Genomic DNA, 13,598 nt, shown 5'->3' on the forward strand with positions numbered 1-13,598 from the left:
CTATATAGTGTCTTCTTGATTTAGACCAATATATTAATTTTGTTTTTATTTTTTTATTTTCAGAATTGAAGATTATCATACTTTTGCTCAAGAGTGTAAATGACTTTCAATAATGTTCTTTAAATTAGAGGGCTTGCAAAATTTTTGAAGGCGCAATAAGCCCGGAAATTCTGAAGAATGTAGATGATATTCAATAATGTTCTTTGAATCTAAGGGCTTGCAAAATCTTTGAAGACGCAAAAAACCTGGAAATTCTGGACAAAAGATCAAATTGAACGAATGAGGGAGCATGTCAAACTCGCACACCTAACCACCATCAATCTTACAATCATGAAACAAAAAGAGTCATACTCACTTTTATACCACAAGAGTTTTGAAAATTGTCGTAAAATTTTATGTATTATTAGTCTTATTACAAAAGATCATATATTTGTACCGTTGTACAAAGTTTTTGTATGTAAAAATTATGTTGAATGTAAGAAATCAATGATATAAAGCATGTTACTAGAATTAATCCAAGTTGAATGCATTTGGTCTAACAATCTTGTGTTCGGTTCAGTCTTCTTCTTAGCAGAGTATGAAATAAAATGAGATAAAAGTTTTTTTTTTTTAGATAAGTATAGCAAGAGATAAATGTTGGGGCCAAAGTTTGTGAAATTAAAGACGAAGTAAATGTTAGATCGATACTCAAACAACAAATGTGTGGAAAACACTTTCTTTTCCTTGCATTATTTCCACTTCAAACGGCCTCTAGGATACAGCGAAATCTACTTTGACAAAGTTCCACAATTATCAATTGCCAAAATCCTATTCGCAAAACTACAGTAATTCTTACCTTAAAGTGAGAAGCGGGTTTATTCTAATATTGTGTGATAGATAAGCCACCACTCATTGTACTTAGAAGTTTGAACAGTTTTCTGTTACTATTTCAGTATTAATGTAGAGGAGATAGTCATGAACTACTTTAAAAATATTTTTAACAATATCAACGGAACTTAAAACATAAACCATCTTATTGGTGAGGTTGACAGGGCTGTTATTGGAGGCAAAACTGGGCCAAAAGCTTCATTGCTTTAATTAGTATCATTAAAGCTAGAAACGTAATTCATAAGGGCAACCATTGGAGAATTGGATATAGAAAGTGAGAATCTGGCATGATAGGTGGCTACTAACACCATCTATGTACCAAGTTGTATTTTCAAGAAAAATTTTACAAGAAGATGTGAAAGTGAGGGAATTAATCAATGAGATTCAAAGTGCTGGAATGAGGACTTGATAGATATGGTGTTTATGTGTCATGAAGCTGAATAAATAAATAAAAAAATTCATCGGAGCAACTCACTCCTGAAGGACAAGCTTTTTTGGATTGGTAATTAACAAACACTTATTCATGGTCAAAAGTACATATAGGGTAGGTTTGAGCATGAAATCATTCATCAAAAAAAAAAAAGGTTTGAGCAAGAAATCTGCAAGCAATAAAGGAGAAAGCTCAAATGGTGAAAGAATGTGATCCTTTTGAAGAAAACCATGGAAGATGAAGTCAAGAGTCTTATAGCTCAGTGGCATTGCCTGGTTTCTGATATGAGAGGAGAACAAGGACTCAAATTCCAACCCCAGCCCCTTGTAAAAATTGAATATTAAAACAACTGTAGAAGATGAATGTGGCAAATAAAATCAAGATGTTTGCCTAGTGAAGTCAGGTGTGATGCATGGCAATGGGATAAGGAATCCACTTCTCAGGCACTGAGGTTATGAGAAAGTTAGAGAGGTGTCAGTAGGGTTTTATATATATATATATATATATATATATATTTTTATAGGTCAGTAGTTTTTTTGATGGGATACAACAGAGGCTCACGCAACAGGTAAACTTTGTGAATGTGTTTTGGGAGGGGGTTGATAACATGCTGTGAATAGGGGCCGGAGCTGATGTTTACTATTGCATAGAGAGTGCGGGACCAGTCAAACAAGATCCAGCATAAGAGAAAACTAATGATGCAACACATAACTCAGCAAGTGCTACATAATATTTGACAGAATTCCAACAAGCCAAAACCATGAAAAAAGGCCAAAGAAATAGTGAGATAGATCCCTCCATGGCAGCTTGCACAAGTAAAGAGATAAGAATGATTCATGACACCAAACATAAACAAGTTGTGGCAATTTTTCAAGCTTAGCATTTCAACAGATTATCATGGAAAGTGATATTCTTTCAACCATCCAAGCACTGAAGCAGAAAGAACTGAAGAAGGCTTTTAAAGATTTCAGAGGGTGCAAGATATCCCATATAGGCAAATAAGGGGTAACAAAGTGGCCCATACTTTGACCAGACATGCCTTGAGGATTTAGTGCTTGGATTGAGGTGCTTTTGGAGAGATATTTAACCCCAAAACTCCAAATTTCTCATGAATAAAACTATATCTTCTTTATATTTAAAAAAAAATAAAAAAAATAAAAAAATAAAAAAAAAAAACTAGAAAACTAATCATTGTACTAATAGAAATTTATTAACCAAAAAAAGACAAATCTTCTAAACTATGTTCAGTTCATGCAAAGCAGTGAAACATCACAATGAAAAATACATTTACCTCAATCCACAAAAGTTCATACAAATTTAAAAAGATATGCAAAATTTGTTTAAGGTGGGCTGGGTGGAACAAAATTGCTGTGCTGAGGTTCATATGGAACCTCTTTGCAAGTGTTGGTTCTAATTGGGTGGCATGGGTTAAGGCAGATATAAATAAAAAATAGAAAGGTATACCAAACTAACCAACTTGAATAAGGAGGCAGTATATATTTATCCCTTCTAGAGAAAAAATCATATGGTCCCATCATCAATCCGTTCCAAACTCTCTCCTCTAAGTTTGTAAAAGTCCAACATTTCTTCTTCCACTGGATGGGTCTTGCCTACTATGACAAGGCAATGCAGAGGTGTTCCAAAATCAATCGTCTGTAGTTGCCTCATTGTACCTGCAACTATCAACTGATCCTCACTTCCCAGCCGAGCAAACCCAACACAATCGGTGTCTTCGTTGTAGGCTGCAGGACAATGCAAAAATCACCAGTCCTCAAATAACACATTATTTTGCAAAACTTGAAATGTCATATTTAGAGCAATTGAGAATTGATTGCAGCAAAATATGGGGTATCAGATCATGGAAGAAGGCAGGTAGCCACCTAGGCAATTGCCATCAGTTTTATACAAGCAGTTTACACAAATTTTAAATAAAACTCAAGTAGTAAATTTGGTGAACCAAACGCACCACGCACACAAAATCTACACTTGAAAGTGAAGACCTGATTGGAGGAAAAATGAAGCTTACCAGATCCTCCTTGTGTTTGCTCAACCTCCAGGAGCTGCTCAATGGCAGTGTTTATTGTCATGTATCTAGGTGGTTCATACTGCTTTCTTCCTCTGAAAGAATTCAAGGGGCAAAGCAGTGAAATGATAATCAGTATAAGCATTGGTAGAAGTGAAGCAACCGTATAGAACATAAGAATCACAGAAAATTGAGAAGGCAATCATTCAGTTTAAGTACAGACCTGCACAAAGATTCCAGTGAGGGTTCCTTCACCCGTATATCTGCAGGAACAAAAGAATATGCAATGAAATTTTTTAGTATAGAAATCAAGATATGGCACGAATCACAAAATAGCCAGAATTCAGAGAACTTTTCTTTTTCTTTTTCTTTTTACTGGATAAGTGACTTGCACATGTTGGTCCATAAAGAAGGAAAGGATTTAGATTCTCAGAAAATCCGAAGGCTCACTCTACATGCTAAGTTGCTTTTTCAGACACCTAAAGCTATGAGGTCTAGCCTCTATGTTTCTAAACCAGGATGACTGACTGCCCAAGATTTTGATAAACAGAAAAGACTTTCAAAAGCTGCCGGTTCATAGTTGAGGGATCGGTGAGAAACACACACTGATACTATCATACTATCATACATGAGTAAAGTAACAGGCCATAGTCTTCCAGAAAGATGGACTTTGATACCTAAGCTAGGTTTATAATTTAAAATGCACGGAAAATCATATGGATTGAACACTGTTGTGAATGCAAAAGTCAGTACTCCTTTGTTTTAAATTACTCGAAGTGTGCGCACGTGTGTATGTGTGTGTCTATAACATAAAATTTGGTAAACGTGTTCGGGTAATTCCAAGAGATTGCTACTGATATACCAAGCTATGTCTTTCTTATTTGAAGAGATAAAAGCTGGGAGTACCTCACCTAGTAAGCAGAGAGTATGCAATCCGAGCAAGCGATTTTGTTTAATCTTCTCATAAAAGCTATCAGGCCTCCATGTTTCGGTAAAGAACGGTATTGAAATGGTCTCTCCATAGCGGTAGAGTTGTAGCCCACATACACCAATTGCATTCATCACTGATGCATTGTGCACCACCTTGACTTCAACCCCCATTTTCTTTGCTCGCACAACAAGATCACTATGTGTAGTTGCTCTGTGTTTGAAACCAAAGCATTAAACAGAAGAAGAATACATCCAATAGAGCAAATCCAATAAAGAACTATGTTACTCCCATTGAAATCTGTACATTTTTTTTTTTTTGTGTGTGCAGAATTTGAACCCAGGATGTCATGAACACACTAGGAGATGCCAACCAATTTAGCTACAAGGCTATTGGCAAAATTTGGATCATTCCTCGATTTATACGTGTACATTAACTGAAATTTACGGTATTTGAGAACCGATGCAGAGTTTAAGCTCCAAGCAAGATTTTACTCCAAATACTGAACATTAACTGATTTTTTTTCCCCCTAATTGATAAATTACTAATGCCCATTAGTGCAAAACTAATGTTTCTTCACTTGCAATATTCAAAAGCTTACATTTAAATAAAAAAAAACACAATAATAATTCAATAAACCCCAAATATGATCCCACTAGAGCAAACCACAAAAGCAGCAGCATACCCAAAAGGATCGCCAACAACAAGGAAAGCCACGTCAGACTCACGAGCCTCAGATAGAATACCATCTGCTTTTTCCTCTACAATTTCCCTATCAGCAAGCGTAATTGACTTCCCATACAATTTTTCCTGCCCCAATTTACAAAAACAAATAAATACCCAAAATAATCTGAAAAGAAAGAAAAGCAAATATTATGAGAGGGAAAGAGGGTACGTACGAGTGTGGAAAGGCCATCGGAAGAGAGACCAAAAGAAAGGAGAGAAGTGTAGGCCTCAATGTAGACCTTTTGGCATCTCTTCACAGCTTCTAAACCTCTGAGAGTTATGTCCTTCTCATCGCCCAGTCCTAGGCCTACTACGAATAACATCTCTGTCTAGCTCGTAAACCCCAAACTGAGAGTCTGACTGAAAACTATGAATAAAATTCGAGCTGTGGCAGGCGGCGGGCGAGCGGGACGAGTAGGGTGGGGGCGGTTCGGGTATGACTGCTATTACCTAATTGGACACGGGTTAAAGAGTGAAGACAAGTACTCTAGGATGCCAAAAATGCCAAAAATATTATAACTATTGCGTATATCACTAAATTAGCTTTTCAATTCTCCCAAAAAAAGAAAAAATAAAATAAAAATCCAAAACCTATTGCTCTAGATTAATGCCTCTTTCTAAGTGTCAATGTTATTTCCCGAGTGTAATTAATTATTGTTTTCCATGTAAAAATTTCTATAGTTTTTATTTTCTTAATTTTGGGTTTTTTGGTTGTATTTGATAGGGCAAGAAAAAATTCAGGATTTTGCAAACAAATTGAGTAATAGGGGATTATATTATATTAATAAATGATTGAGGCCTTAATTTTCATTAAAGAAAGGATGCCATTGATAATAGACATGGCATGCCTAACATTATTGGTGTTAGTATTTTATTTCCCTCTTAAATTGTAACTTGTTTTTTCAAGTAATCATAACTTTAGGCAAATTTAAAATTTAAAATTTTGTTCAACTAATTCGTGCATTGCACGGATTAGCGACTAGTTATGTACTAATCTTGACACCAAAGTTGATCGAAAAATTGGATATAAAATTAAGTGTGCTATAAGAGGCTAAGACTTTTTAGATTTTCTCTAGCCCAAAGTCTAACAAAAGAGATTATAAGTCTCTCTCTCTCTCTCTCTCTCTCTCTCTCTCTCTCTCATAATTATTTGAATCTTTTATATAATATATATTATTTATAATTTAATTTTTTATATATAAATATTCTATTACCTTTCCAAACATTTGTATATGTACTTTCGTTGTTACCAACTTACCATCTCGTTTGAATTGCCCCATTCTTTTCCATATCAATTTTCCCTATCCTTGAGCAGGGATGAGACACTCATGGTCTAATCCCACCCTATCCAATGATTCATCCTTCTATTCTCTATCCATACCCAATCTTTGAGGGATTAGATTAACATATTATGAATCATATTAAACTTTGTAATAGAGAGCAAGCAAACAAGCCAAGATGGGTTAGCTTGGGAATGACCTACTCAATAACATATCAAAATTAGAATAACTTACCGTTCATATTACTCCTACCCCTTTTTTATAGCTGCTATTGGGTGCGGTCTAATTTTATCAAATCTAGTCGTAGTTCTCATCTTATTGTTCTTTGCAAGTAGTTGTGTTGACATATAAGGTTGTTTCAACCATCTTGCCATCCAACACAATTTTCAGTAATGATGAGAATTCGAGTTGTTATAGGAACATAAAAATAGGGATGACAATAAAGCGAGATTCGGTTGGATCAACGATGCCTTGCCTCATCGCATCCCCTCTTATGAAACAAAAATAATCTGCATAAATTTGGAGCACAATAGGTTGAGTAAAGACTCGATTGACCATTCTTATTAACATTTTGTTGTCATTGATGAAATAAGAGAGAGAGAAAGCGAAGGGGTAAGGGCGATAGTGAGACTATTGAAAGAGAGATGAGTGTTTTGAAAATAGTAATAAAATATGTATAAAATAGAATAAATTAGATATATAACTAATTTAAATATATGCAAGAAAAATAAATAAATATATATATATATATATATATATATATGTAAGTGCTCAAAAATAAAGACCCAAGCTTACTTAGATCAGTGATTCTTGCCCTCTAATTAGGCCCAAACAACAAATTTTTTATAGAGAGTGAGAAGTTTAACCAAGTGCAATTTTATCCTATGTCCAAGCCTTAGGCCGAAGAACCCAGAATATCAAGTGAATGTAATTTAGACAATAAACGAGAGTAATACCCTCCTCGGGTAAATCTGAGGACCAAATTCTTTTATGTAATTGTAATTCAAATTTAACACTAAGTGTGCTACACTGTATTCTGTCCTGTTCTAGTAGTATTGTAAAATGTTCATCCCCTTTTTGAGGTAGGTTTAGTCCTTTTATAGCCCTTTCCAATGCATCTTAACCCTTCACCTGTACGTTTCCAGGCATTCTCCCAAGATACTTGTCTCATCAGGGCTCTAATGAAGGTGGTAGAAGGTGATGCTAGCTATAAAGTCATTGTTCATAAGTTATTTCCACATTAATACAACTGATAGGGTTAGTGGAGGGCATTGAATACGGAGGTGGAAGGTATATCCTCCAAGAAGCTTCCTCCCATCATCCTTGTCCAGGTTGCCATATACTTTCCTCGGACCCTTTAGGGATATCAGTTGCCATGATTCCCTTTTTCTCCTTGGGCAGGTGGAGCTCTTGGGACTTGCTTGCCATCCTAACCCTAGATTATGAAGACTGTTCCTTGGTTTAGACTCTTCAGTCCTCAAACCCCACACAACACACACACACATACACCCAAGTCTAGGTGGGGCTAGCAAAATCCGTTCCTACCCCATCTCTTCTTTTGGGCAGGGCAAACCCTTCTAGGAGAGGATGAGGTTAGTTGGATCAGAGCAGGAGAGGGGCATTTCACCACCCCAAATAAAATTGCCACCATAAGCCTAAATAGTATTCTCAAACTTGCACATTTTCAAGTATAGAAACCCTTGCATTTATCAAATAGCACTTGGGGGGTTAAAAACAAAATTGGAGAGTGCCCACATTCTTGGAGTTGGATAGCTGTTTATCCAAAAAAAAAAATACATGATACTAGATTTCAATTTCCAACCTGTTTCAGCCAAAGAAACAGTGCGCCGATTATTCTTTCAGCCTTATTTGGTAAATCACAACAAACATTAGTAAAAGAATGAAGGTGGATGGTTATATCAATAATCAAATTGTACAACAGAAAGGCATGAAAAACAATTTGACAGAATGTAAAATAGGTGTATAGAAACACAAGAAGGAAATGCGGATCTCTTCCTGTTTCTCTAGTAGTGAGTTAATTATCCAATGTATTGAAATCAAAATCACTGCTACATCTTCTTGGGTTCAGTCATCATCCTTAAATTCTCTGTTCAAAACAAATACGCACTCCGTCAACAAAAAATTCAAGCTTTTTCGTATTTTTTAGTAGGCAAGTATTTCATGTTGGTTATACACATATGACTAGAAGTCCCACAAAGAAAAAAAAAATTAGAAATTAAGAAATTAATTTAACATAATTAGGTTCAAACTCATTAGTGGTGTCATTATATATTATACTAATTTCTCAACTGGAATATCTTACCTAATAACCAGCTGATCTATTGGCTAACTCATCAGTAGGATTCGCATAATTGGAACTAACTAAATAGTCTACTGTATAAGCATATAATTGTCTTTCTCAATACATTCCCAACACAGAAATCTGAACTTTAAAAATATTTGGTTTATTAAATCAGCAACATCTAAATATTGCTGTGATACCTTATTAGGCTAAACACAGGTGATAAACTGGTCCAGTTTGATTTCTTGTTAATCTTATTATCTCAATTGCCAGAGTGGTTTTTCATTTATAACTGAGCTGTTGTAATCAAAATTATTATCTTACTTCATTTATTTTCTCTTCTGCTCCATTTTTTAGTAGCGCAAAAGAAAAAAACCAAGTTATATTAAAGAAATCCATACCTGCGATCAAGGTACCGAGGTTGTATCCCACTGCCTTGACATGTGGTGCATGTTAATGACCCGGCACCTTCACAATTGATGCATCGAGAGACATCCTTCTCATCCCCACCAAGCTCTACTGTCACTGAACCAGTTCCTAGGCAAAATCTGCATTTCTCTGGGGAAGAGTTATCCACTTTCATGAGAGTAAAGATTTGAAACATCCATCAAGCTAATTCTTGCCAAAAAATTTTGAGTTCCATATGGAATTGCAGTTGGGTAACTGCCCTTCTTTTTTAATTATATGGTAACCAGATTGTGAGTTTGCACAAATGAGCCCCCATGGTGATAAAATTTAAATCTAAAATCTAGGATCAAAGAGAAATATACCATGTATAATATACTTGCACCAGAGAAGATTAATTAATTGATCAAAGAGTACTAAGGCATATACAAATTATTTGATCATCCTGGTTGCCAACTTTCTATATAAAATCTAATCCTACATTTGCAATTTGCTTTAATAAAATCAATAAGTTTCTGGTTCTATATTCTATAAGTTTCTGAACATATGTTAGTCTATAAGTTATGACTAGTTCCGTAGTAACGGGCAATGTAAAATCATAATCCTGGCCTGTTAACTGCTGTGAATGTAAATGGGACAGAGTTTACTCACAACCTGATTTGAAAAAAAAATTTCCTCCAACCCACTATGTGGCGACTCAAATGGCCATCCACATGTACCTTTTGTCACATTACCTATTTAATAGATCATGTTACTTGTTTAAATAATTTAATGAATTGTGATTTAATACACATTGATGGTTGTATGAATTGCCATAAAATGGGTTGGAGGAGATTCTTCCAAACGGTTTTGGAAGAAAACTTTATCCATGTAGACGTGTAAATCAATCAAGAAAAGGTTCTTTATGCCACAATAACAAATAATTTTACCAAAATTACCAAACCTTGTGGTAGCACTGGAGATAAGAAATTGAGTCTACTTCTCAAAAAGACAAAAACCACAAAGAAATGGAGCAAATCTATAACCCATCTACTAGTCCAAGAATTAATAGTTGACATTGGGAAATATCCATTCAATGGATTCTCATATGATATGGTCCAGAGCAATGCTAAGGACACAATTAATTTTATCAACATTTTTCACAACTTGCAAGGTGGCAGGTTGTGATTAGAGCAACATCATTTTCACATGGCTCCAACACTGACATCACTTTTATTATGAACCAATCACAATAGGCCACATGTGCAGTTGTGAAAATTTTTATGTATCCCTAGAATTATTGAATGGTCTAGGTTCAAAATTTTCTAATAAGAACTTAATCGTGTGAAGATTATGGACATTGCCCACAACCATCTTGGTTATAGTAAACTGATAGATTAAATCCAGCTTCTTGACCCATTGGACAAATAAAACAAAACATCAACTTCTTAAATCACACACCATTTGGTACAAACTTACAATCCCATCCAATTTTCATTCCTTATTTTATTAACATAAAATTTCTTATCTGTGCTCAATACATTGAATATATGACATGGCTGCTTAAGCACTCAATTAGCTTTTAAGGCAAACATGGAAATTTCACAATTCAGAGCAATTTAATACTATTACTTACGTGCACCGGTGCCATTGCAAGGGAAGCATGGCTGAGTGTTATCTCGCTTTGACTGCAGCAACATAAACAAAAAGCCTCAATTTTAGTACACTTCAGTAAGTAAAAACAAAATAGAATTTACCAAATCTAACATTACAAAATTAGAAATTTACAAGAAAGTGGAAAAAGCACTTACAGCATTATCAATTTGGGTTTCATAGAAGACAGGAATGCCTATCCCAATTGCAACACTAGCAACCCCAACAGCTATTGCCACCACCTGAAAACGCCATTTCCAAATCACTAATACAGAAACAAGGAATATGTTATTATAAAAACAAAAACAAAAACAAATGGGAATGGAGAAAGAACCGTGTTTTGATCAAGATCAAGAGCTCGAATGCATGGATAAGACACTGGTGACCGTTGATTTCTTGAGGATTTGTAAGAAAAAAAAGAAGTGGTAGGAGAAGAGAGCTTGAGAGGGCAACTAAGAAATGGAGAGTGCAAGCGAGGTAGTGAAGGTGCTAGTGACATTTTTTAATGTAGTCCAATTTTTTGTTGAGGTCTCTATCTCAAACACACAGGGTGTGAAAGACTTTGTTTCTCACCCAGTTGAATCAGTGTGGAACTGAAGCAGCTAGAATTGAAGTCCATCACCAGTGGATTTGGATATGTGGGGTAGGTACAAATATCAACCACCAAGACACTTGGAGACTTTCATGTATCACAATTCACAAATGGCAAATGTTCCTCCACGTGGATTCTCTGCTGTGAACTGTATATATATATATATATATATATATATATGTGTGTGTGTGTGCGCGCGCGCGCATTTTGTGTTTGGGCTTAAATTTTTTGAACAGCCCAAATCCTTAACTATAACAAGTCCATTTCGTTCTCTGGCACGACCAATAGGAGATTGTGACTCTGAATCTGAATGGCCCAAGTTTCAAAGCATGCCCAAGGCTCGTGTGTGTGCTAAGAGCTAAACGATGGGAAGGTATCCCCACATGCATCATAATTTTTTTTAGTATTTAAAAATAGGATTTTTATTTTTGAGAAACCAAAAATAGGATATAAATAATTTCAACTTTTTAGGCTTATAGTGTGAGCTCCATGATGATTGTTCATTATCATCATGATATCATGCTAAGAATAATCATTATGGTGTTGATAACAAGAAATTTTACCAAAAGAGTTAATTAGAACCCACATGTATTATCTTTTTTAGTCATGACAAAATTAAGATTTTAATTTTGGAGGGACCAAAGGGAAAACCCAAAAAAAACATTGTAATATTTCAATAGAGAAAAATATACTTAAATTTAAGAATGGATATACTATACAAAACCAAACTATTCAAGCAATAAATAAATAAATCTAGTATCTACCTTACAAAATCAAATTAATCAGAAATGAATATGTTGTTCTTTTGAATCTTGAAAATAATTTATGATTGATTTTGTATTAAATTTGTTCTAATTTCATTTTTTGTATATGAAGAACACCATCCTGCTTTTTGTTGTGAAATCTAATTTTGACAATATTTATGATTGATAATATTTGTCTTGTACTTGTAGGAGAAACAAAAAGAGTAAATACAGCTACAATCATTCTATAAATAAGTAGGTAAATTGTTGATCTTTTAATCCTTACGAACCATTTGTCACACAATATAGGAAGAAATGATGGTGAATAAAAAAACATTTATGTGCTTTGTATTTACTATCATACCCATCCAAATTTTAATATGAGTTCTAGTTAGCTCAACTGGTAAAGTCTTTGATGGTTGAATAGGAGATTTGGGATTCAATCCTGTCTACACCAAAAACTGATTGGTATCTTAGTTTGGCGATAAAAAGCTATCATCAAGAGCAGACGCTATGATGATATATGGAAGTGGCCTTAGAGCCAAGGGAGTCATGGCCAAAGAAGTCAATACGGTACCTTATACATACCTACTTCTTCTCACCCCTACTACTTCTTCTCACCCCTACTTCTTCTTCTCCTTTGTTTTACATGTTTTTCTTGTGGGTGTACTAAAGATCTGGCTGGAAGGCATGCCAAGTTTATTTCCTTCTTGTTTTGTACGCTGACCAGTGCTCTTCTCAATGCAAAAGTTAAAAAATATATATTAAAAGTGAGTTTCTAGGACACGTGGTTGATAAAGGTTGTTAAGAGTTTGAAAAAAGCTTTGGGTTTTGCCTTTTTCAATGTGAATGACAGCCATAGTCTTTTTGAAATTTAAAATTTAAGCTTTTTTCTTTATTTTTTTAGTTGATTGAATTGTACTCATATGATATGACATTTCCGCTGCTTGTTCAAGAATTAAGCCTTCATTTTTTATTTTTTTTACTTTTTATATATTTTTCATTATAAAACTACATTTTTTTTAGGAATTAATCCAAGGTAAAAAAAAAAGGATCTATATATGTACCTAAATATCTATATTATTATTATAATTTTACAATTACAATGTTGGGTTGGGTTAGAATGTAATATATATATATATATATATATATATATATATATATATAAAATTAGCGATAATCCCGAAATGGTACACCGGTATCAATCTGTACCGAAATATTTTGTATCTATAATCAAACCGAAACAGCTTCTGATACGGTATTGACTCCCTTAGTCATGTCCCCTTGGATCCTGACATGAGTAATGCCCCTACTCCTAACATTTAAGTCTCATAACAACATAACACCACAACTACATGAGATCCGCATTTTGTGAGAGAGGTTACATACACACGTATATTGAATGCACAAGGTAATTATTACTAAATGACAACCTAAGTACATATAGATTTTCAAACACGTTGTATTAGGCTAATGACAGCCCTCTTAGCTATGTATCAGATGTATACATCATTTCTCTCATAGTATATGGATCTCACAGTTGTATGGGACTCACATGTTGTGAGTTAGAAAATGCTTATATCCAATGTATGAGGTACATTCTTCCATCTATCAGTCTAACATTGTTTTGGATTTTTTAATTTATTATCAATGAGAAAAGTTTGGACGGT

The 13,598-nt window shown here is 34.5% G+C and overlaps 2 protein-coding genes across 2 annotated transcripts; both read right to left on the bottom strand.

The window, feature by feature from the left end:
* Positions 1-2,488: 2,488 nt before the first annotated feature.
* On the bottom strand, positions 2,489-5,463 carry LOC142642233 (putative diphthine methyl ester synthase). Its single transcript, XM_075816572.1, has 6 exons — positions 5,148-5,463; positions 4,934-5,058; positions 4,232-4,461; positions 3,544-3,583; positions 3,324-3,415; positions 2,489-3,039 (listed from the first exon to the last, which is right to left on the bottom strand). Exons 1-6 carry the CDS (start codon positions 5,295-5,297, stop codon positions 2,819-2,821), a joined length of 858 nt encoding a protein of 285 aa, XP_075672687.1. The 5' UTR covers positions 5,298-5,463; the 3' UTR covers positions 2,489-2,818.
* Positions 5,464-8,143: 2,680 nt separating this feature from the next.
* Positions 8,144-11,241, bottom strand: LOC142644007 (protein SPA, chloroplastic). The gene is made up of 5 exons (XM_075818701.1): positions 10,928-11,241; positions 10,752-10,835; positions 10,577-10,628; positions 8,958-9,114; positions 8,144-8,361 (listed from the first exon to the last, which is right to left on the bottom strand). The coding sequence occupies exons 1-5, from the start codon at positions 11,090-11,092 to the stop codon at positions 8,340-8,342; spliced, it is 480 nt and encodes a 159-aa protein (XP_075674816.1). The 5' UTR covers positions 11,093-11,241; the 3' UTR covers positions 8,144-8,339.
* Positions 11,242-13,598: the final 2,357 nt, after the last annotated feature.

Source organism: Castanea sativa, chromosome 1 (assembly GCF_040712315.1).
Source record: "Castanea sativa cultivar Marrone di Chiusa Pesio chromosome 1, ASM4071231v1".
Classification (NCBI taxonomy): Eukaryota; Viridiplantae; Streptophyta; class Magnoliopsida; order Fagales; family Fagaceae; genus Castanea; species Castanea sativa.